Here is a 25,229-nt window from a genome sequence, read left to right on the forward strand (position 1 = left end):
AGGCCCGGCGCACTGCGCAGGCGCTGTCCATACGCGCCCCGCCGTCCGGAGAAGCAGAGCCACCGCCCTCGATCCACGCAGGCGCGGTGCACTCAGGCGTCCACGGAGAAGGCTCCGTCCAGGGCTCCGCGCAGGCGCACTTCTCGGCCTGCGCTTCCCGCTGTCGCACGCGCCAGGGCAAAGCGCCCCCTTGTGTGGACGCTGAGTTTCGACGTTGCCGGCCGGCCACCCGGGGGATCAGCGGGGATCGGATCCAAAGAGGGGGCGCGGTGGTGGGGGTCGGGGTCAGACGCGGAGATTGGCCGCGGAGGTTGGGGTCCGATCCAGAGGGGGGCGCGGGGATGGGGGCCCGAGGCGGAGAGGGCCGGGGAGCGCCGGAGGGCTGGGGGGCGGGGATCCGAGGCAGAGAAGGGGTGGGGGTTGGGGGGGATCCGAGGCAGAGAAGGGGGTGCGTGGGGGTAGGGAGCGGGGATCCGACCCGGAGAGGGTATGGGGGCACGGGCGGGAGTGCAGCCGGGCCCCATCCCCTCTCCGGGTCGGATCCCCGAAGAGTGACAAAGAGGCAGAGGTTTCTGGCAGAGGACGTGCACCTTCTCAGGGATTTTTGGTAATAATTCACTTACTCTTCCCATCTACGCTGTAAAGCGTGAACCGTTTTTTATTCTTTCCTGGACAAATGGAAGCAGAATGAGTAATTCTTGTTCTGCCAAGAAGGTTGGGGTTAAAAGGGCAATGGGATGACATCAACGCCCATCAGGAGGTGGCCAGTCCAGGCAGGCCTGCAACAGGGCCCGACTTGTGAAGATGTCGGAGAACTGTGTAGCAGTTGAACTTATGAACTGAAATAAAATCGTAAGGCTCCCCGCACCAGCTGCCTGAATGGACCCCCTCTTGGCCAAGCTGAGTCACTTGCGTGAGAAGGGAGGTCAGACCTGAATGGTCATGCCAGTCCCTCCTTGGAGACATCCTCTGTAACTCACTGGCAGGCCTCAGGCTGTGCAAGACAAACCTGCAATTTACACAACAAATCACTGAGTTCAGATATATGTGGCTTGTCACTGATTAACAGACTTCCTTAACTTAAAAACGTTCCAAGCCTTTAGACAAAGCTTCATGTCTTTAACCAATTACAAATCAAAGAGTCTTTAAACCCACCTGTAACCTGTAAGTCTTGGCTTTGAGATGTCCTGTCTTTTGGAGCCAAACCAATTTATTCCTCTCATATACTGACTACTTCACGAGTAATTGCTGCCTCCCCGAGATGTATAAAACCAAACCAGAACCCAGCCACAGTGAGATCACTTGCTCAATAAAGCAAGTGGTCTTGGGTGTGGCTCTGGGCTATAGTCCTCAAATTCGGCTCAGAATAAACCTCTCTACATTATTTTACAGAGTCTGAGCACCACCAGCTGGCCCCGTACTCATCAAACTTGCCTTTTCCCCTGTAAGTTCACTGAAAGATCTATGCACAATTAAGGCAGATTGATAATAGAAAGATTTTATCCACCATGCACATGGGGAGAACCCCAGAGTGATTACTCAATATCCTAATGAAGTTTAGATATATTTATGCCTGTCTTTAGAGTGGAGGGCAGATGAGTGCAGGTGATTCTATTTATAGGTGACAAGTGGTGCTGGGGAGGAGAAATGGATGGGGAGACAGATTGACTTGTAAATGACTCTCTTAGCAAATTACATTAACCTGAGAGGTATTATATTGAAACATTTGGCCCAGGTCTGGTTGCATTCTTGGTCCTCCTTCCTGCAATATATTGAGATGACAGGAAGAAGAAGGGAAGTCAGCTCTGCCCCCTTTGATCTTTTGATTGGTCACTTTATGCAGATAAAGGGAAAGCCCCCTCCAGTGCATTTTTTTTTATCTCAAAGGGCCTGTAATTCAAAATATTCTTTATACCAAGGAGTCATATTTTGGGGTGAAACTTCCAGAGCTCCTTCACATCCCTGCCAGCAACAGCAAGGTCATCATGGCCTTAGTTTGTCCTCTGGAGCAAAATGTGGATGCACTATCTCATCCTTGTCACCTGGGTTTTGTGTCTTAACACCAGAACTCTGTTCCTGTCTGCTCTGTGTCCCACAGTCCCCACAGGGGCCTCAACCCTGCCAGCCTCACCTGGGATGGGGGTGGGAGGCCAGGCCTGAAGTTCAAGTGAGCAGAACCCTGTCAGTGGAAAAGAAGACAAACTCTGTGAAATAATTTCAGGAGGTTTATTCTGAGCCAAATTTGAGGACCATGGCCCGGAGCCCCACCCAAGAAGCCTTGAACAAGTGGACTCACCATGGCTGGGTCACAGTTTGGTTTTATACATTTCAGGGAGACAGGGGTTACAGGTAAAGTCATAAATCAGTATGTGGAAGGCATACATTGGTTTGGCCTAAAAGGCAGGGCATCTCAAATCAGGGCTTACAGGTAATAGGTGGGTTTAAAGACTCTTTGATTTGTAATGGGTTAAAGACATGAAGCTTTGTCTAAAGGCTTTGAATATTCTAAGATAAGGAGCTGTTTATCAGAGATAAGCCACTAGACATAGATTTGTTGTGTATATTGAAGACTTTCAGGTGTGTCTTGATGTCCCCAAGAAGTGAGGGGGGCATGATGAGGCCTGTCTGACCTCCCTCCTAGTGACAGGCAATGTAGTTTTAGGATATCCCCTTGGCCAGGAGGAGGTCCATTCAGTCAGCCATGGGGGCAGGAAGGAAGCTGTTAGGTTTGCTTTGGGTGGGAACTGGAAAAGTATGTATAGGACAGTAATGCGGTTAATGGAAAACTTAGTGATCAAAAGCCTATAAAACAAAAGCCACAGGCGTCTGGAGAGTCCAGGGTTGTAAATCTAACTCCATCCGTAGACAGAGGCAGTGACAGGGCATTCCTATCCTCCCTGGTAAGGATGAAGCTACCTGTCTCCTATGTCTGCAGCTGCTGCTCACTCCCCACCTCCCAGACACCCTCTATAAAACCCAGGCCTCTCCCCTCCCTCGTGGTGGACGCTTTTCTGCACCCATCTGCTCAAAGCTACACCACAGGCTTGGTGTGTTTCCCTCTTGCTCTGGACCTAACAGAAGCCTTAAGATTTTATTTCAGTTCACAACCCCTGCCTTCCCAAGGCCCCACAGCGTGAGCCGAGCCCCAAAGGCTGAATCCCCCTCACAGAACCTGGAAATGTTTCAATATTAAGACATTAGGTAAACTGGTGATGTACAAATATGATGGAGACATATTCAGAAATCTAATAACTATAACTAATTTTAAATGTCAATGTTAATACATGTTATAAGAATTATATCAAATTTGGAGGCTACATTAAGTTTTAATTTCAAGAAATTGTTTATATTTCCTATGATTTTGTCTAATTATCCTTTAAATTTTTATTTTTACCTGCACTTCATTGACCTATTAGATACTAAATATTCCTGTGAATATATTTCAGTTATACTAAAATTTTAAATATAGTGCCACACTTTTATAGAGTTTCTAACTTAAAGTTTGTTTTTCATAAACAAAAGATGTCCCTGTCCTGCCATAGCTGACCATTAGGGATTAGGCTTCCAGAGTTACAGTTCCTTACCTTTCACATCTCTCTTTTGCTTGGTACATTTTTTTTTTTTTTTTTGAGTCAGAGACTCATTCTGTTGCCTGGGCTAGAGTGCCATGCCATCAGCCTAGCTCGCAGCAACCTCAAACTGATGGGCTCAAGCAATCCTTCTGTCTCAGTCTCCCAAATAGCTGGGACTACAGGCATGCACCACCACACCCAGCTATTTTTTTCTATATATTTTTAGTTGTCCAACTAATTTCTTTGTATTTTTAGTAGAGATGGGGGGGGGTGGTCTCATTCTTGTTCAGGCTGGTCTCGAACTCCTGAGCTTAAACAATCCACCCGCCTTGGCCTCTCCGAGTGCTGAGATTACAGGTGTGAGCCACTGTGCCTGGCCTTGCTTGTTACATTTTTAATTTAAACCTCTAGAATAAATTATCTCATTCCCACCTGCTGGGTCACTCTGGTTCGAAATGGTTCAAGTCCACAGATGCATTTTTAAATCCAGGTGCACAAACCCTCATTAGTTCAATATTGTTACAATCTCTCGATTAGACTTCTGTTGTTCTCTTGGTTTAATGTGATTGAAACTGTGCACTGTTCTGGGCCCACAGTGTCCTGCAGGAAGGACACAGCCCTAAAATGTATGATGCTTCTTGAGTGCTTATGTGAAAAATGTTCCCATCAAGTAAAAAAACAAACAGGTTAATCCGGTGATTTTTTTTTAACTTTAAGCTTGTGTTGATTTTATTGCAAATGTCCAAGAAACCTTAAAAGTTATAAGAAATGTAATCAAAATAAATCTTTGCAGCAGATTCTGCAAAGGGCAGAACTCACAGTTTTCCTTTAGGCATCTTCCCCAGCGCCAGTTCGAATACTTCCTCTCATATTTTGGGAGATTCGCCCCCACATAGCATGGCCTTGTGGGGCAGCTCTCTCTGTGCCAATCTCCAGTTTTTCCTCAAAACTCAAAACTCAAAAAAAAAAAAGAAAAAAAGAAAAACAAAAACAAGAGCCCTGTTGTTTTGAACTGGGCCTCAGCTGGGTAGCCGGGATCCAGAGTAAACAGCAGCGCCCAGCGCTCTGCCAGTTGCTCACACTGAGCTCACTCCTCAGAAAGGAGCCCCGATTCCAGAAGGACTGGTGAGAAACCAAATGGAGTCACAGATTTTGATGTGGAGCAAAAATAATAAAATGTGATACCCATGAAATACTGATATTCTGTCTCACTTTGCCAACTTGAGGGCTTTCTGGATTCAAATATTCTAAATTAGCCAGTGGGCTCCTTCTGCGCTCTTGGACCCTCGTGTATCTGCTCAGAAGGAAACCTCAGCCCTGCAGTCTGCCTTCTGTGCTTTGCCTCGTCTGCCTGCAGCACCAGGAGTTCACTGACAGTGCGGGCTCCTCTGGCAGCAAGAATGGTGACTTTTATAACGTCAATAACAATGACCACTGAGTGCACTGGGCCCTCACGCAGCATGTGCGTGGGCTGAGTCTCCGTGTATGCGCACTTGTGCACCTTAGAGCTCCAGCAATCCCCGAAGGGAAGCGTGTCCCCTCTTTTCCAGAGGCCAAGGGAGGTCGTCACCTGGCACAGGTCTCCCCACAGAGAGGGAGTCCTGCACTGAGCCCCAGCCCACGGCTGTAGCAGCCCTCAGACAGGAATTAATTCTCGTGGCATCAACACTTGCATTTACTGCAACAGGAGCTTTTTGTCTCTTCCCCACATTCCTTGTGAACACAGGCTTCCTTCTCTCCCTGCGGATATCAGCCGCTGGAACCAGCCTCGTGAGCAGCTTGGTGGCAGATGACACTGTTCTTTGTGTGAGAAAACAATGCAGCCGCCCATGGTTTCTCCTGGCAAACATAGGCCAGAATGACCCCTTCCTTCCCCCCAGGCTCAGCCAGGCCAGGGACTGACAGCCTCGTTGACTGAGCCGCTGAATGGACGTATGAACAAAGGACGGGCTGAGGGGGAGGGACACCCAAGTGACTGGAGAAGATCCTGGCAGAAGCTTTTACGTCAAAGAGAGGCACCTGTTGACCCACCTGCCCCCGTCCACTGCCTGCCTGGGGAAGGCCCTTCCCTGCCGTGACAGGTGCTGGGACCCTGAAAGCCCGTTGTCCCACTCCTTCCGTGGTGGAGCAGGCAGTGCAGAAGGCCAGTCCCACGGTGCCTTCAGCACTCAGTGCTGTAGACTAGCTGTGGGGCCTGCGGCTCCCTCAGCACTCTTCCAGTCACCCCCAGCGTTTCTCAGACTGGCACGTTGGGCAGTTCTCACCCACAGATGGCTCTGGGCGTGGAGTCCTGCTTGTGCACCTCACAGTGGGCACCACTCTTCCCAGGCCCAGCAGCCCCTGGTGGCTCCTCTCAGGAGACACCATAGTGATCGCTGGGCAACAGCAGCCCCTTGTTGCTGCTTGGTCTCCTACGCTTTTGTGCTATTTGAGTGATGCAGGTTATACTTACTCCTTTCACAGATGGACTGTTTATATTTGCAATGTCTTATGATGTCAATTTGGGTATTTTACATATTCAAAAAAATAACTATTCATTTCAGGTGTCCAGTTCACCACTTAAAGAGCTTGGAAGTCTTTGCTGTGTCCTAACATCAAGCAAAAAGCTGAACAAACTGAAAAATCAACTGTTCCTTGATCCACTAGAGAAGTGCAGTCCCAGGACAAACTGTTGTCCCAAAAGCAGGAGTGACAGACAGGTGGGGAGAGAGAATCAGGACTTGCCAAGCTGCAGGACACCTGAGCTGTAACTGAGAGGCCTCTGGGGTGGCGTGGGACAGCCTGGCAGCTAGGGTGGCGTGGGAGAGCCTGGCAGACAAACGCTCCCGGGCTGAGCACAGGGGCCTCGCTCATGTGTGTTTTACTCCAAGAGCTGTGCCAGGTCCTCACAGTGAACACTGGAGAAAAATCCCCTCATGCCTCAGCAAGGGGAAGGGAAAAGGAACAATTTTGAAATGCCCCAAAGTGCTCTGTTCTTAACAACGTTTGCTCCCAGGAGAAACTATTTCACCAGAGCCCAACTGGCTGGGCTACATCAGGGGCCAGCTGGCTCTATCCTTCCCCGGGGGTGACAAGAAATGCGTAATTCCAGCCCCTCCAGCCATCTCATCTGCTGAGGGTGGGGCTGGGGAGGCTGACAAGCACCTGTGAGGTTCACAGCCTGGGGCAGGGCCCAACCGATGCTCCTACTGCCGTGGGATACGTCCCCTCCTCAACATCTCACCAGACATCACTGGAGGCCCATTTACAGTAGTTCCTTTCAGCCAGTAAAGCACGTCCAGCCTTCAACAAAAAATTACGTGGAATACTGAAGAGCATAAACCAGTTTTAAGAGCCTAAACAAGCATCAGACGCAAAGTCACATATGGCAGGAATGTTGGAATTATCAAGCCAGGAATTCTGAATGCTCTGATCAATTGCTAAGGGATCTAACAGGAAAAGTTGATGGCGTGCAAGATAGATGAGCAACAGAGAGATGGGAATTCCAAGAAAGAATCAGAAAGAAATGCTAAAGATTGAAAACTCTAACAGAAATGAAGAATGCCTTAGATGGGTTTGTTGGTGGACTCACGGTTGAGGAAATTATCTCTGAGCTTGAGAATATGACAATAGACATGTGAATATGACAATGACCAAACTAAAAAGGGGAATAAAACTTAAAAAAAAAAAAGGAACAGGAACAGAATATCCAAGATTTACAAGGCAGCTACAAAAAATGTAACATACGCATGAATGAGAAAGCAGAAAGAGAGAAAGGAACAGAAGCAGTATTTAAAGCAGTAATGGCAGGGAACTTCCCCCATGTTAATGTCAGACATCAAACCACAGACCCAGGAAACTGAGAAAACACTGCCAGGATCAACGCACCCCCCAAAGAACACTGTGCCAAGGCAGGAGTACCATGTCAAATTTCAGAAAGTCAAAAGAAGCCACAGGAAACAAAACACCTTCCCTACAGAGGAACAGATGAGAATAACATCCAGCTTCTCCCAGGAAACTCGTGGGCAGAAGACAGTGGGATGAAATACTGTCGGGTGTCAGTCAGTGACGGGGCTACATCCTGATATTTCATCACTGTGCAGACATCACGAGTGCACTTACACACGCCTGGATGGTAGAGCCAACGACACACCTGGGCGGTAGGGCAGCCTCTTGCTCTGAGGCCACACACCTGCACAGCCTGTTACTGGCCTGAAGACTGCAGGCAACTGTGACACAAAGGTTAAGTCTTCGTGCATCTAAACATATCTAAACATAGAGATGGTACAGTAAAAATACAGTATAAAAGATTTTTTAAATGGTCCACTTGTCTAGGGCACTCACTATGAATGGAGCCTGCAGGACTGGAAGCTGCTCTGGGTGAGTCGGTGAGTGGTGAGCGTGTGTGAAGGCCTTGGACGTTCCGGGGCACTACTGTAGACACAATTAACACTGTACTCCTAGGCTACACTAAGTTTTTTCTTAATTCTTTCTTCAATAATAAATTAACCTTAGCTTACCGTAACTTTTTACTTTATATACTTTTTAATTTTTTTACTGTTGGACTCATTTGAAACAACACTTAACTAAAAATATAAACACATTGTATGGCTATACAAAAATATTTTCTTTCTTTACACCCTTATTTTGTGAGCTTTTTTCCATTTTTAAATTTTTTGATTTTTAAAATTTTCTTATTAAAAACTAAGACATCAGCACACATATTATTGTAGGCCTGCACAGGGTCAGGACCATCCATGTCACTGGCTTCTACCTCCATGCCTTGTCCCACTGGTAGGTCTTCAGGGGCAGCAACAGGCATGGAGCTGTCACTTCCCAGATGACAAGGACTTCTGGGCACCTACCCCCAGAAGGGCCTTCCTGAGGCTGTCTCACAGTTAACCTTTTGTATGTAAGTAGAAGGAGTACACTCTAAAATAACAACAAAATGTATAGCATGGTAAATACATAAACCAGTAACATGGTCACTTATTATCACTGTCAAGTGCTATGTACTGCACATAACTGTGTGTGCTGTACTTTTATGTGACTCGCAGTGCAGTGGGTTTGTTTACACTGGCATCACCACACACACATGTAAGTAACACGTTGCACTGTGATGTATGACAGCTACGATGCCACTGGGCAATACGAACTTTTAGTTGCATTAGATTACAACTTTAGTTGCATAGATTACAACTTTTAGTTGTAATCTATGGGACCATCACACAGCAGTCTGTCACTGACTGAAGCACTATGCAGAGCATGACTGTGTTTAAAGCGTTGAGAAAAGAACCCTACCAACCTGGAATTCTATACCCTGTGAAATTATCCTTCAAAAGGGAAGGAGGGTAATCCTAGCACTCTGGGAGGCCAAGGCGGGTGGATTGTTTGAGCTCAAGGCCAGCCTGAGCAAGAGCAAGACCCCATCTCTACTAATAAATAGAAAGAAATTAGCTGGACAACTAAATATACATACACACACACACACACATATATGAAAATTAGCTGGGCATGGTGGTACATGCCTGTAGTCCCAGCTACTCGGGAGGCTGAGGCAGGAGGATCACTTGAGCCCAGGAGTTTGAGGTTGCTGTGAGATAGGCTGACACCATGGCAATCTAGCCTGGGCAACAGAGTGAGACTCTGTCTCAAAAAAAATAAAAAGGATAAAAAACTTTCTGAGACGAAAATTGTTGCCAATAGGGCTGAAAAAGAAGTTCTTCAGAGAAAAGGAAAATGATATTGGTCAGAAACTCAGGTCTATATAAAGAAAGGAAGATCATTAGAGAATGAATGTGATGGTAAAATAAAAACTTATTTTCTTATTCTTAATTGATTTAACAGATAATATTGAGCTCAAAATGATAATAGCAATGATGTATTTGATGATATATATCAATATATATAGATATAATATGGGATTAGAAATATTTTGTTATTCTAAGGGGCTTGCACCACCCATGAAAAGGTATGGTGTTTGTTATTGGAAAGTGAACTTGGATTGATTGTAAACACACATTACAAACTCTAAGAAAACCACTGAAAAAAATTGTTTTAAGAAGTGTGAATTGATATTCTAAGGAAGGGAAAAAATGGAATCATATAAAATGATCAGTTAAAACCACCAAAAGGCAGAGAAGGTGTGGAAGACAGAACAGGAACAAAGAACAAAGGCAACAAATAGAAACAGCAACAAACACAGTAGATGTTAATCCAGCTCTACCAATAATCACTTTGAACAACAATGGTCCGAATATCCCAAATGAAAGACAGAGATTGTCAGAGTGGATGAAAACAAGACCAAACTATATGTTATCTACAAGACACACACAGTTTAACAGTAAATGGATAGAGAAAGATATACCATGCTAACACCAATCCAAAAAAGTGGGAGTAGCTCTGTTAATTTCAGACAGAGCAGACTTCAGAGCAGGGAAAGTTATCAGGGATAAAGAGAGTGTTACACAATGATAAAGAATCAATACTCCAAAAAGACATGACAACTTTTAACATGTATGCATTAACAATAGAAAGTCAAGGCCGGGCACAGTGGCATACACCTGTAATCCTAGCACTCTGGGTAGGCCAAGGTGGAAGGATCACTTGAGCTCAGGAGTTCAAGACCAGCCCGAACAAGAGCGAGACCCCATCTCTACTAAAAACAGAAAAATTAGGGCCTGGCATGGTGGCTCACGCCTGTAATCCTAGCACTCTGGGAGGCCGAGGTGGGATGATTGCTCGAGGTGAGGAGTTCAAAATCAGCCTGAGCAAGAGTGAGACTCCATCTCTACTAAAAATAGAAAGAAATTAATTGGCCAACTAAAATATATAGAAAAAATTAGCCTGGCATGGTGGCACATGCCTGTAGTCCCAGCTACTTGGAAGGCTGAGACAGAAGGATTGCTTGAGGCCAGGAGTTTGAGGTTGCTGTGAGCTAGGCTGACGCCACAGCACTCTAGCCTGGGCAACAAAGTGAGACTGTCTCAAAAAAAAAAAAAAAAAAAAATAGAAAAATTAGCAGGGCATGGTGGCAGGTGACTGTAGTTCCAGCTCCTCAAGACACTAAGGCAGGAGAATCACTTGAGCCCAGGCATCTGAGGTGGCTGTGAGCTAGGCTGATGCCACAGCACTCTAGCCCATTTGACAGAGTGAGACTCTGTCTCAAAAAAACAAACAAAAAATGCCAGAAAGTCAAAATACACAAGGCAAAACTAGTAGAACTGCAAGGAGAATTAGATGAATCCACAATGATAGTTGAAGATATCAATGTCCTCTATCAACGATGGACAGATACAGCAGGAAAGAAATCAGTAAGAATATAGCTGAACTCAACACCACCACCAAGCAATCAAGTGGGTATAATGGACAGCTATAGACCATGTCATCCGATAGTAGCAGATCACACATTCTTCTCAAGCTCACAGGGAGCGTTTGCCAACATTCACAGGGAACACACACCACATTCTGGGCCATAAAACACACCTTAACAGACTTTAAAGAATAAAAATCATAAAGTATGTGCGTCAGACCACAATAAACTAGAAATCAGTAACAGAATGATAGCTAAGAAAATCCCAACATATTTGGGGTTTAAACAACACACTTCTAAATAACACATAGTTTGAAACAGAAATCTCAAGAGAAATAGTAACATTTTAAAACTAACTAAAAATGAAAATACAACTTAACAAAATTTGGGGGATGCAGCAAAAGCAGTGCTTAACGACACATTCATAGCATTGGATTCATGTATCTGGAAAGAAAAAAGACATAAAATCAATAATCTAAGCTTCTACTTTAGGAAACTAGAAAAAAGAAGAGCAAATTAAATCCAAAAATAACTACTGATTTTAGGCATCAGTGCTATAGTTTTTCTCCATTTTGTCTCTTCTACATTTACTCTTTCCATATATTATCTTTTTCCTAAATTTTTAAAAAATAATTTTAGATTAACAAAGAAGTTTAAAAATTTCACTAAACTTTTCATTTTTCTTGTTACCTAGTATATTGATCTGGGTCCAATCAAGAGGTAGAGACTATACAGTAATTTAAACAGGAGAGTTTAACATAAAACAATGGTTAGGCTGGGTGCGGTGGCTCAAACCTGTAATCCTAGCACTCTGGGAGGCCAAGGCGGGAGGATCATTTGAGCTCAGAAGTTCAAGACCAGGCTGAGCAAGAGCGAGACCTCATCTCTACTAAAAACATTGAAGGTAATAAGCTGGACAATATATATATAAATTTAGCCGGGCATGGTGGCACGTGCCTGTAGTCCCAGCTACTTGGGAGGCTGAGGCAAGAGGATCACTTGATTGAGCCCAGGAGTTTGAGGTTGCTGTGAGCTAGGCTGACACCATGGCACTCTAGCCCAGGCAACAGAGTGAGACTCTGTCTCAAAAAAAAAAAAAAAAAATGGTGAAACTATGACAGGACAGAAACTGCAAAGATAGACCTAAGACAGACCTAACAGGTAGCCTAGTCCAGAGGGAGAACAACCTGAAGGCAAACTCAGAAAAGGCCCCTCCTCAAGGCTGGCTGGAACTTTGTTGGAAGTTTTGCTGGTTGCCCAGGCCAGAGCTGGTCGAGCTGTGACCCAGCAGGAAACCCCCATGACAGGCAGGCACCCCGGCCCTGCACGCCCTGTGGGTGGTTGCAGTGTAAGCAGGAGTGGGGCCATAACTAGGCTCACCCACTGGCTGTTTGCAGTGCGCAGCCTGAGCAGCGAGAACAGAGGGCAGCCTCCTTACCTGTCCCTGTGAAAGCACTGAACCCGAGCTTGGTGCTGCCCTCCTGAGACACGGCTCACCGCGGCCTTCACTGGGCTCAGGAAGCACGGGGAGCACAGACATGAAGCTCCGGCCGCTGATTGTGCCGTGAGTGATCTCTGACCCCCAGACTTCAAGTCTTTAACTTGCTGGCTAGCAAGCAGGGCAAAATCTCAGACTGTTTGCAGTTCTTGACACTGTCCCACGGAGCACAGGTGAACCAAGGCTGGCGAGGTGCACAGAAGGTGCTGCGGTCCTGCTGTGGGTGTGAGCCTGGGCCAGAGACCTCTTGAGAAACAGGACCCCAGGGCACAGCGAGCCTGGGTGGACGTGCACAGGGAGTTGGGGGCTGAATTCCGGAGTGTGCAGTGTCCGTGTTAGGAGAACCAGGGCAAAGTGGCCTCTGGGCCCAGCCAGACTATTAGGTCACCAAGGGCTGCCCTTTCCAGCAGTGGCTGGAGCCCAGCACCACCAGACACGCCACGCACACGCACCGCGGCAGGGCGTGAAGCAGACATGCTCCAGCAGGAGCAGAAGGTGAGCCCATCCAGGGAGGTCTGGCCACAGCCTCCTCCAGAGCCTTCCTGTCACCAATTTTCCAATCCTCTTCCTTCCAAGTTGCAGCTGCCCACGAATTACCGCAGATCCACACTCCTGGCCCCTTTCTCCCTAGACGCAGGGGGCAACCAAGGGTTCTGCTCACAGTTCTGTGCACCCTGCCGACCACCTGTACCCAGGCTCAAGTTTCTTCCTGCACAGTCACCGGGATTAAGGTGCAGCCCAAGATGTGCCTCGAGAGGGGAGAGGCCGTGTGACAGGAGTCAGTGTCAAAGGACTCTGAACCACCTCCCCCTGCAGTTTATTGCATCTTCAGATTCACCCATGATGGGTCTCAGGCGCCATTTCCGTTGGATGGTGTGTGGCTGCCACCCTGGCTTTACTGCCAGATGCGTTGGATGCGCTCGGGCCCCACGGCCTCCTCGGTATCACTGTGGAGGCCCAGCAGCAGAAGCTTCCCAGAAGCGAGAAGCTGCCATTAGGATGAGACTGGTAGGCTGCCAGAGAGGGCATAGAGCTGTTCCCAAACCCCAGAGCTCTCTCCTGTGGTTCTGGTGCCGTCCATGGGGCCTCGCAATGTGCCACAGACACTGTGAACGTCACTGTATCTGCTGAATCTTGGTGGCAAAGTCACAGTCTGGTTTCTCTTCAGACGGAACAAACCTTCCGCCTTCCCAGGGCAGGGTGTTGTCACGGCTGGCACCACAGCCACGCCTGCTCTGGTCCCCGCTAGAACCTGCCGGCGGGAGGGCTGATGTAGCACGTGGAACTAGGAGTCTGTTCTGTCCAAAGCCCCGACGCCCAACTAAACGTTCTGCTTCTTTCTCATGGCAGATGGCGCAAAGCACAGCAACTAGCCTTCCACTGGGAAGGGATGCTTCCACATACTCCAGACCACTGAACTTCACTGGGGTGGCAGGCCCCTGAATTTTTGCTGGAGCTTAGCTCCCACCTTCTAATTAGCATATGTCCCCTAAAGTGTCCAGAGCACTTGCTATTCCCTGTTCCAATAAGCCCAGTGTCGTCAACATGAGTGGACTGTGTGATGCTTTGCGAACCGTGGGGTGCTGGAGGTCTCCGCGGACGGTCCTCACCCACGCGGGCCGGAGAACGGACGCGCCCCCGGCGGCTCCGCGAGCGTGCTCTGTCCACGCCGCCCGGGGAAGGCAAACCGCTCCCGCCGGTCCTTGCAAGTGGTTTGCAGAAGAGGCCTCCGTCAGCTCAGTGGCCGCCACCGCGGGCCAGGGCTGCGCGGTCTCCTGCGGCAGAGACGCCTCCGGGCACAGCCGTCGCGGCTGCCCACTCGAGGGAGCCTGTGTTCTCCACCGTCCGCGCGACCTCGCAGGGCCGCCGCGCCGCTGAGGTGCCGTCGCCGCCCTGGTGCGTCAGCTCCGCGCCCCGACGTTGACGCGACGTCGACCCCGCGCGTCAGGGACGCTGCAGCTTCGCGGTAGGAAGGGGCTTTCTCGCCAGGACTCCCGCCCGGCTTCTCCTGCCACAACGGTCCTCACCCCACAGTGCAGCACCCACGAGGGGACGCGTCCAGTGGCCAAGGCGCTTCGATTATGCCTTCGGGAACTGAAAAAATAACTGTAGGGAAAATCCGTGCTCCGGCGGGCCGCCGCGAGTCGAGTTAGAGGCCCGTGGAGTCGAGACCTGGACGGGTGTCAGCTCAGAGGCCGCGTCTGATGGCTCTTGGGAGGTCTGGGTTGTGTCCTTGTCTTTAGTCAGCGGCTGCAGGTGGACTCGGGGCAGGTGTGGAGGAAGAGCTGGGCTGTGCCCTGCTGGGAGCGGCGGGTTCTGTCTCAGGGCGTGGGTCTGGCCCGCCTGAGGTCTGTAGACGCGGAGAGGCCGCGGTCCTCCACTCCTGCTGCCAGACCTGGAGTCCCTCCCGCCGTGTGGGTGGAGACCACGCCAGCGGCAGTCCACCCACCCCACTCCTGGGAACGCTGTGACCAATCATCAACCACAGCCAAACACCTCTGTGGACCCAGGTGCTGCCAGGACTGGCATGTGTCCTGCCCTCCGCAGTTGACGATCACACCTCGTCTCTGGTGGAGAAGTGCTGTCACCTGGTCTCTGCGGCTCTGAAATGCTGTCACCCCCACTGAAATCAGCAAGTCTGTCTCCACGGCAGCCACCCACATGGTCACACGCAGGCCACAAACCACAGAGCTCTCCAGGTGCTCCGCACAGTAAGGTTCTTCTCGCCACCCTGGCAAGGGGTCCTCCTGGGGCACATGGTCGGAGCTGCAACTCAAACTGTGAGTCCGGAGCAGGGACGAGCTGGGCCTGGAAGTGTGATGGTCAAAGAAGGGCCAGGAGCAGCCTGTGCGAAGGCACCACAGTCACCGTGCCACAGACAGGGTTGGCAACTCCCCAAAGTTGGACACGTAAACAGCGGTGCTGGGTTTCACACCTGGCAGTCGTGTGGACCTGGGGCCCTGGGGAGGGTGTGCATTCATCAGGCGCTGGCCCTGATGTCACCTCCTACCTCTCTGAAGAACGCCCTGTCCTCCCCTCCACAGAGCCGAGGTGGGGTGGATGCCGTCCAGGGAGCCGGGGGTCTCGTGTGTAGGTGACGCTCCGGTCCTGGAGCACAGGTGTGCAGCAGCCACACGAGCAGATTCCAGAAGATTTTTCACCCTCGCAGGACCAGGCGGGAGGGTGAACCAAGCCCAGGCTGCTGTCCTGGGGACGTGGCTACGGCTTGCGGGAACGGCCACCCCACAGCCTGGCTCCATCCTCGGCTGGACAGGCACATGCCGACCCTGCCCCAGAGGCAGCAGCTGGGGACAGCGAAGCTGCTCAGGCCCCGGGGCAGGGCCAGGTCAGGCCTGTGGCCGGAAGTCCCCTGCGGTCTGCAGGGCACTCTGACGGGTGCTCAGCAATCAGGAGCTTACTGGACAAAACTAATGACAGCAAAACAGCCACGTCCACAGGCATCTTTGTGAGTAAATCCTTCCACGGCCACTTTCAAACTGCGTTGGCAGAAGGACCTGGCTAGGACGTCCTGTAGGAACCGTGGGCGTATTGGGCACATTCGTGTCACGTGTGGACGGATGCCCACGTCTGACAAGAGTTCACGAGCTGGTGGCCATGCTGGAGGCTCAGCAGGTGCCACTGAAGACGGTACATCTGGACTCTGCACTCCTGTGCTGGTCACGGCCTCAGCGCAGGCCCCTCTGCACCCCTGTGACACAGAGCGTCACCAGCTCTGTGACAGTCTGTGACCTCCAGCCTGGGGTGCAGGGAGAGGCCCTGGGTGTGGCTGGCTGTGTCACGGATTCCCCTGAAAGTGCTAAGTGTCCAGGGTGACCACGGCTTTAGCCTTGCAGACGCCAGGCTCCTCTGAGCTGCTCTGAGGCAGCCTGTTCAGCCCAGGGCTGGCCACGGCCAAGTGCTGGTGGCCACAGGGCATCACAGGCCAGCGGGGGCCAGGCTGGCACAGGGAGACAGGCTCAAGGGCAAGCTGTGCTGGAAACTGCCCACGTCCAGACTGTGCGGGAAGCTGCTGGCCCTGTGGCCGACGCTTTGTTTGAACCCATCAATCCAAGTCTCTTTCCTCCCCCACCCCCACCCCTTCCTTTAGAGGGACATCAATATTCATGTAATAAATAAAACAACAGCACAAAAAGCTGACTCCTCACTTCCTGCCCACAGGCGCTCATCCTTGGCCAGTGAGTGAGCGGCTCCAGGCCCGGCCCAGCCAGCGTTGCCCTGTGTGTGGCGCCCCCCGCATGGCAATTGGCTGCTGCCCAGGGCTCGGCCGCCCGCCCGGGGAGAGGGAATAAGAGCAGCCTCGGCCCCAGATCCTGCCACCCGGACCCACGGCACGGAGGTGACAAGAGGAGGTGAGAGGGGAGACTCAGGGACACTTGGGAAGAAGCTGCCTTTTCTTCTGGGGGAGGGACTAGAGGGGGAAACCGAGCGGCAGCCCCCAGAAGTGTCCGTGGGCGTGAGCTGCTGCTCCGTGGACACCGGCCGTGGCAGCCCTGGGCAGTGAGGGGTGCAGAGTCATCTCCCCAGAGTCACTCAATGTTGCTGCTTCTCTAACCTGGAGAGCAAGGTTTTTGCTTCCACGGGGGCTGAGGATGATGGAGAGACTGAAGCTGGTTTAGCCACAAATCTGTGGCTCATTCCCGCATCTTTCCCTGGCCCTGGCAAGTAACTGCCTCTGGGCTTTCCAGGCTCCCCCAGTTTGAAACGCCAGGGTCCCCAAGACCCTGCACACCACGCAGAGAGCACAGAAAACCTGAGAAGGTCTTTACCAATAAATTCTGAATTGGGTCAAAGAAACTGGGTTTAATGGTGACTTTTAACTTTCCTCAGTCTCACGGTGTCTCAGGGAGGCAGAGCCCCTTCCCTTGAGGGGACCCTCATGAAGTGTCTTTCTATGGCATTGGAGTTCAAAGGTTCTCATTTCCAATGGAAACATGGACTTTATTTCCATGGCTCTTAAAAGATAAGCTATAAACTATCAACTGTTTCTTAAGTCAAAGGAAAGAACTTAACAGAATAAAAGTTTTTAAATTGATTTATAATGTGGTTATGAGGAAAACCACATTTTGTGGGGTTTTCTAATGTATGGAATACATGCTTTATGCCTTTCCTTGGTAAAAATCCCGGTAGTCATATTTCACAGAAAATAACTCCATGTCCTCGTCCTCAAATCACCACAGACTTTGAGAGGCATCAAAATGACAGACAAATCTCGTTTTATGTTGTTTCCCAATATATGTATCAATGATTGAAGACTGGAGTACAAAGTATAAGGAAGTATGAAATGGCAGTTTGATCTGTCTGAATTGCTCTGTTTGTATAGATACAAATCTCATTGATGTATCAGATTTTTTGTTTTGCTTAAGAGCAAAACAAAATGCACTGATTGTTAACAGGATGACACTAGCAAAGATCAGGCCGATGTAAAAATCTTCAATCCCATTTCCTTTGGAAGATCATGAAATAAAAAGAATTTCAAAGATTTTATTCCAAATTATTTTTAAGATGTGATAGATTCAACATGGGAGTGATTTTTCAACAATATTTAATGTTTAAATTGTATTTAATTTTGACAGTGCAAATGTCCTTTTTAATGATTAGAACTCACGGCAAAAGCTGGTAAACTTCTCTGCCTGTGGGTCCATTCTGGGAGCCGCCCTTTGGAAAATGTGCCACTCTCCCAGGATGGGCCGGATCATTCCTCAGTCTGGGGCCCAGGAACAGGGTCTTGGTGCTGGTTAGGAGGGAGGTAGGAGGAGCCTCTCTGTGAGAGCTGCAGAGAGACGCAGCCCTGGTGAGTGAGTGAGCACCGCTGTGTTCTGCCTGTCCCTGACTCAGCGCCACTCAGTTTAATCCTGACCTGACCTTAGGACACATTTCTGTTTCTGGCAGATCAAGTACCTTTTATTGCTATTTTTAAAAAATGTGACAATTCTACATTTATTTTTACAGATAAATTTTACAGTTGTTTTTGTCATGTTCCTCAGCCATCCAAAACACAAATATCCCAATATTTTTATTTAAAATTACTTAAAATTTATATATTAATTCAAAGGAAAATAAGTTCCTACATTTTATGTTCCTTAGAATCTTCTGGAAGGACCTGCAGTTTTCCTCCTAAACTTATTCTTAGATAATGCCATTGTTAGATGAATATGATATTTTGTGCTATATTTTCTGTTGATAGAATATAGGAATGTATTGACTTGTATGTTCTTATTTTGCTCTACTCACCTCGATGCTTTCTGGTAAATTCTAACAGCTTGCAGGTGACACTTTGCTGCCTGCGCCCTGTCACTTCATCTTGGGGCCCTGCAAAGCAGAGAGGAGCCTAACCCTGAATTCCCTCCCTGCTCTGCCACATTGGCCCCACCCTAACCAGAGGCCAGGGGGCTTGAAAACTTGTCCCTGTGCCCTCAAGGACCAGAAGCGGGTCCTAAGAGGATGACACCTGTGCAAATTCCCAGGATGCCCCGGGCCGTGCCCCTGCTCTGAGCCTGGAGAGACACAAGCCAAGGCCAGTCCTGCTTGGGCTGGAGTCTGTGAGGAAGACACATTGATTGTTCTGGGTACAAACGAGGCATCTTTCCTCTGCAGGCCCCAGGATGTCTGAGCTGGAGAAGGCAGTGGTGGCCCTCATCGACGTTTTCCATCAGTATTCCGGGAGGGAGGGTGACAAGCACAAGCTGAAGAAGTCGGAGCTTAAGGAGCTCATCAACAACGAGCTCTCTCACTTTCTAGAGGTGAGTCTGCTTCCTAAAATCAGCAGTGTATCCGTCCCCTTCCCACTTACAAAGCCACCTGGACCCATCATCTCCTGAGCCGCCCTGAAGGGGACTCCAGGTCTGTTTTGGGACTCCTAGATTGTGTCTGAGAGTTGTTTAAACACCTGAGCTCTCGTCCCAAAGGCTGCTTAGTGGGCCCCCTTGTTTCCATCTTCCTGTCGACTGCCGTGTGTGCAGTCGGCATCTCAAGGAAAAGCTGCTGCCTCAAAGGCAAAGAAAGGAATGCTGACCTTTGTCCAAAAGTCTAAGGATTTACAAGAATAGTGATGGCAGAATGGGACAAAAAAATGCTCATGACTTAACCATGGGCCAATGTTATAATGTTATAATATAATGTTATAATCTGTTATACTTTGGGAATGTTTTTGGGAAAAGGATATTTTGAGGGCATGACAGAGGTCTGTGCACATCTTGTGGAAGCCCTAGGGCCTCACGGGAGGCTCCATGGTGAACAGGATGCAACTGAGGCCATGTCTTTGGTCAGGGGCCTGACTCAGGAAGCTCCATGAGGGCTCCTGGAGACCCCGCCTTCTCCAGGCAGTTCTCACTTTGGCCTGCAGTGGAAGCCACCCAGACACCTGCATCAAGGACTCACTTCCCCACTCACTGTCCCCACTGCCCTTGGATCTGACAGCCCCTGTTGGTCACTCAAGTGGCCACTCACACGCAGGAGAAATGGCCAGTGAACCAGCACACTAGTGTCTGACCATGCGCTGACTCTGGGTAAAAGGCCAGGGCAGGGCCCTGCACACAGGGTTGGAAGCCACCCTCCTGAGCCAGTCCAGTTGCTCACTGCTGGACGGACCGCAAGCTCTGGGTCCCAGCACCAAAGCGGGGCATGTTGTCTGGAGGGCTGGCTGGTGTCCCGTCCCCTCACCCAAACGCTCCACCACACCACGGAGTGGAGCACACAGGCCTGCAGGCTTGCTGGGGCACCTCCAAGTCTGACTCCAGGACTGGTTTTCTCAGGGATCCAAGTTCATGGAGCAGCTGCTGTCCCTGACTAGGAATCTGCTCTCACCAATTTTGCCTTCTGACCTGGCAGCGTAAAAGTCCCAGTTTCTTCTTCTATGAAAACGGTGAAATGAGATGGTGTTTGTTGAGTGCTTAACACAGTGGAAGTTCAACAAATAGTAGCTACTAATTATTGATCTTAAAACATAGCATGTGAGAATCACAATTTACAAATGATAAATAATTCATGGTAAGCATATCAAGGCACCACGGACATTTGTTGGTTTGGTTTTATCAAGGCCATTTCGGTTCAGAAGCAGATCTCCCATGTGGTTGGAATTAATGTCCTGCTTCCACCCATTTTGAGCAGACGTTCTCAGGCCCCATCCCAACCTCCACTGGATTCACACTCCTCTGCGTGTTTTATTTATTTATTTATTTATTTTTTGAGACAGAGTCTCACCCTGTTGCCTGGGCTAGAGCACCGTGGCGTCAGCCTAGCTCACAGCAACCTCTAACTCCTGGGCTCAAGCGATCCTCCTGCCTCAGCCTCCCGAGTAGCTTGGACTATAGGCATGAGCCACCATGCCCAGCTAATTTTATATGTATGTGTGTATATATGTATATGTATTAGTTGTCTAACTCATTTCTCTCTCTCTCTCTCTCTATATATATATATATACATATACATATATTTTTTTAGTAGACAGGGTCTCACTCTTGCTCAGGCTGGTCTTGAACTCCTGAGCTCAAACGATCCTTCTACCTCAGCTCCCCAGAGTGCTAGGATTACAGGCGTGAGCCACCTCGCCCAGCCTCCTCTGCGTGTTTCATACTCAAGGCAGCCACTGTACACTATACATTTCAGCCAGGCTGTCCTGTCTGGGGATTTGCTACTGTGAACAATCTGCATTTGTGCTCTTCAGTCTTCAACACCCACATTCTTTCTGCAATACTTGCAGCCCTGCACAGTTTGTTCCTCTGAGGCTTTGTACATCACTTAATCACTTTGGTACCACGCTCACTAGCCACAAAACCTTGCCCACAGCCAGCACTCATAGTCCGCAGGATAGTTTGTGCTGTGCATTGATGATGAATCCGTTTTGCTCTTGTGTGATGAGAAAAGCTTTAAAGCACTGAAAGCTTGTTTTACTTTACAGGCAGCTTTACTTGTAATGTAAATCAGAATAGGTAACATATACATATATGTTTTCATTGTGTTATTTTTAAATGTTCACAATTTTATTTTGAAAAATGAAAAATTAGAAAAGTCCTATCACGCTGTCGGCTAAAGTCGCTGTGCGCGTTCATCTATGGCTATCAACCATAGTCAACGCTGGTACCGAAGTGGTTAATAACACACCATTCGATTGGTTTTGGGCAGAACTCTCAGGAAAGTCTCATAGTACCTGGAAATCAACTCAAGTGGGAAAAGAAACCCAAGTTATTAGCAAATGTAGGACATGTTCCCAATAGTTATTTCAGCAACAGAGGAACTTTCAAAACATTAAGTTCCACTGGAAGCCTTCACTATAGGAGCTTCCACACACGGAAACACATGAAAAACTTAGGAGAGCCAAAGTTCATTTTTATTTCAAAACATTTGCTCAGGCTGATCTAGACTGTATTTTTTGTCAGGTGTTTAAGGATAGCAACCTGTAGTTTTTCACATCTTGGTTGCTCTATTCAGGCTTTTCAAGTAGCCCAGGTGCAGGCACAGACCATAGAGGCTTCTGCTTGGCCAACAGCCCCTGGCCACAGAAGTCTCTCCTGATACCTTGCATTTTATATCTTATTTCTGGAATCTTAGGTTATTTCTGATACAAATGATCAGACATCCAACTTTTCATTTTCATGGCCCTAAATTCCATTTTAAAACAAGTTGGGCAACTTCTCTTCTCTCTCTTAGGAAATCAAAGAGCAAGAGGTTGTGGACAAAGTCATGGAAACACTGGACAATGATGGAGATGGTGAATGTGACTTCCAGGAGTTTATGGCCTTTGTTGCCATGGTTACCACTGCCTGCCACGAATTCTTTGAACACGAATGAGAGGGAGAAAGGAGAAAGCAGCCGGCTGCTCCTGTAACAAAGAAGGTCACACAAGAGGAAGAGAACGAGGGCTTGCAGGCTAGTAGAAGCTGAGCTCTCTAGTCATGTTGTAGCTATTTAGGAAGCTTTATTTGCTTTGTGAATGAAAAACTGGCAGCCTCTCTCTAAGGGCTGTTTCAAATGGCCTGCACCATTATTTATGCTGCATTAGGCAAATGTGTAAGGTGTCTGGTCCCAGCGACTTTTGGTCATAATCATTTAGGAAATTCTCAGTCGTAAACATGGGTTGTACAGACCACCATGGCTGTGTAGAATCCCAACTCAAAAAAACCAAAACTGACTACCAAAAATTACCCCCGGGCATCCCTAAGGCTTCCTCTGCATTTTAACACGCCAAGCCTTGTCCACCATCATTTGGAAAGGCTGCCCTTCCTAGAATCTGTTCGTCGTTAGCGCAAATAAAGCCTAAAGCAGTTGGATGGTCTGACTGTTCCTTCCCACCTACCCAAGAGCTGGGTAACCCTTTGTGACGACTGAGCAAACACTGAACGCCAACTGTTCTAAACGGAACTGCGCGTCTCATAAGCCAGAAACTCCGACGGTTTAACCAGAACGAGACTCGGAATCCTGCCACTGGGGGCCGCTCCTGCCTGGGGTTAGCCGCCGGGCGCGGGGTCAGCCGGCCGGTCTGCCCGCTGCGGAGCCCGAGGCTGCACTTGCGCTGCAGAGCCCCCAAATAAGCCAACAGGCTGCAAATATGAAAACTACTCCCGGGAAACTCCAATTAATCGTACCCGCCCTCTTCCCGCTTTGCTTTTCTAAGGGTGAAGGCGCGGAAATTCACACACCCACCGGCCGATCGTATGTGACCTAAACAAACCCATCAAAGCAGAATCCGGTCGCCAGGAAGTCCCGAGGCCGGATGCGGCCCAGATCCGAGAGAACTTCCGGGCTAGTTGGGTCACGTGCCCTCTCTGGGCCAATCACCAGGGAGAGAGCTGCGATTGGCCCGGCACCATCACGTGCCCGCGCGATGGTGCCCGGAAGTGGCCGAGCTGCTGGTTGCGCGTGGGGGTCGTGGCCCGAGCGTTGGGGGAGTCGCCAAGTCCCGGGTTATAGGTGTCCCCGGTTGGCCCGACTCCCGGCCTCAGGACCCCTTGCTCCCCCTCAGAGACGCTCTCGGGCGCCCGCACCTCCCTGCCAGCCCCGGCTCTCTCGCCCACCGTTCCAGATTCTCCTCTTTCCGGGGTCCCAGCCCTGGTCCTCTTGCAACCACCAAGGGACTCGAGCTGGGCCAACTGGGGGCCCGCCTCGGGTGCTCCCTGTGGGCAGTTGGTGTCTGCAGTGCGACACCCGTGGGAGCCCGTTAGCTGTTCCCTGCAGCTCTGCCCTGCAGGGTCCCACCCTGGGCTCCATTTAGCCCACAAGCCCCCTGCCAAGACCCTGGAGAGGGTGTGGCAACTCTTCCCAGGCAGTTCTGGGACACTCATGGGTTTGTTTTTTTGTTTCAGATTTTTCAAGTTTAGGGATTCTGCTCTTTTCTGGTGCAGACACAACTTGGCTTCTTGTGATTGCAGATAGCTCGAAATGTCTGGGCATCAGACGAAGGTTCCACTTGCCCTTCACACCTGTCCAGTGAGAACCTAGACCAGGGGTCCTCAAACTCTTTAAATAGGGGGCCAGTTCACTGTCCCTCAGACCGTTTTGGAGGGCTGGAGAGTGTGGGGCACATTCCACATATGCGCACTGTGGGCCCAGGACTAGTCGGCTGCTAAGCTGGACAGGCAGCAGGGGCAAAACAGCCGGCAGGCCATAGTTTGAGGACGCCTAGCGTAGACATTGCCTGGTGCTGGCCCTGTGCCAAGAACTGGGCTGCTTCAGGGACCAGGTGTGTTAGGACAGGGGCTGCCCAGGCTCTCAGTTCTGAAGGCCGAGGGAAGTGGTTCCTGTGCCTCTTTAATTATTACCCTCACAGCTATCTCCACTAGCACCCTGGCCAAGATACTGTCACAGCCTCCTTTCACTGCATTTGGGGAGAAAAGGGCTGGCTTCTCCCTTAAGGAGTGTGGAAAATACACATTGTTCAAGCAGGTTATCACGGGCAAGCCTGGAGCCTGGGCACAGGCCATGGAGGATGAGGATGGCACTTTCCTCACGAAAGTATTCAGGCTTGCAAGAGGAGGGAGGGTGGACTTGGCTGGGCTAGAAGGAACTTTTCTGCAGACCCCCTCAACTAGTACCGCTCATTTAAAATGCAGGTAACTGGGGAACATCTCACACAGTGGAAGCCACTCCTGAAACTTTCTTCTGTGAGAGGTTGAACAGGATGATGTTGGAGATACACTGCTGGATCACATGACCCCCACAGCTCACTGCACAAAACTCGGGATACTTGCTAAGTATCCCAAGCACCAGGCCTCCTCGCGCAGGGGGTTGGGGGGCCATGACTCACTGGAGGTCTGGCTGTGGGACTGTTTAAACAAGAACTCAGGTGGTTCTCGTCTAAGTAACACCAGGTTAGCAAAGCAGCACTGTCAACCTAAATGATTCTTCTGGAGGAATTGTGCCCACCCTCTCAGTATAGCAGGTTCCTCACTCAAGGGTTGACTCTGCAAGGCAGAGGGTGGGAAAGGGCTCAGGACATTTAACACCTGAGGCTCCCTGAGCAGGGACATTACTGCCCTTCCCAGGCTCAATTGGGCCCCTCTGGACTGTGGTCTCCTCATTGAAGAAAGGAAGAGTGCTGGGTGGCATGCAGATAGGCTTAAAGTGCCCCTATCTCCTCCATGAGGCGTCCATATCTTGTACAATCCCCTCTGTGAGTGTTCCCAATCGCAGGGGTGGGGCGGAAGCATTCATTAGGTATCCATTAAGTATGTTAGCTGTAGGATTTTTGTAGATGCCCTTTATCAGTAACTTGCCTTGTATTCCGAGGGTGTTGGATTTTGTCAGAAGCTTTTTCTGTTTATTGAGGTTATCATGTGGTTTTGTTTTTTAGTCTATTGATATGGCATGTTGTCTTAATGGATTTTTAGATGTCAAGCCAACCTTAGATTCCTAG

At 49.5% G+C, this 25,229-nt stretch overlaps 1 protein-coding gene across 1 annotated transcript; it reads left to right on the forward strand.

Moving 5' to 3' along the window:
- The first annotated feature begins 14,362 nt into the window (after positions 1-14,362).
- Positions 14,363-22,645, forward strand: S100B (S100 calcium binding protein B). The gene is made up of 4 exons (XM_075996868.1): positions 14,363-14,469; positions 16,541-16,731; positions 18,977-19,122; positions 22,028-22,645. Exons 3-4 carry the CDS (start codon positions 18,985-18,987, stop codon positions 22,166-22,168), a joined length of 279 nt encoding a protein of 92 aa, XP_075852983.1. The 5' UTR covers positions 14,363-14,469; positions 16,541-16,731; positions 18,977-18,984; the 3' UTR covers positions 22,169-22,645.
- The last annotated feature ends 2,584 nt before the right edge of the window (positions 22,646-25,229 follow it).

Source organism: Microcebus murinus, chromosome 1 (assembly GCF_040939455.1).
Source record: "Microcebus murinus isolate Inina chromosome 1, M.murinus_Inina_mat1.0, whole genome shotgun sequence".
NCBI classification, from domain to species: Eukaryota; Metazoa; Chordata; class Mammalia; order Primates; family Cheirogaleidae; genus Microcebus; species Microcebus murinus.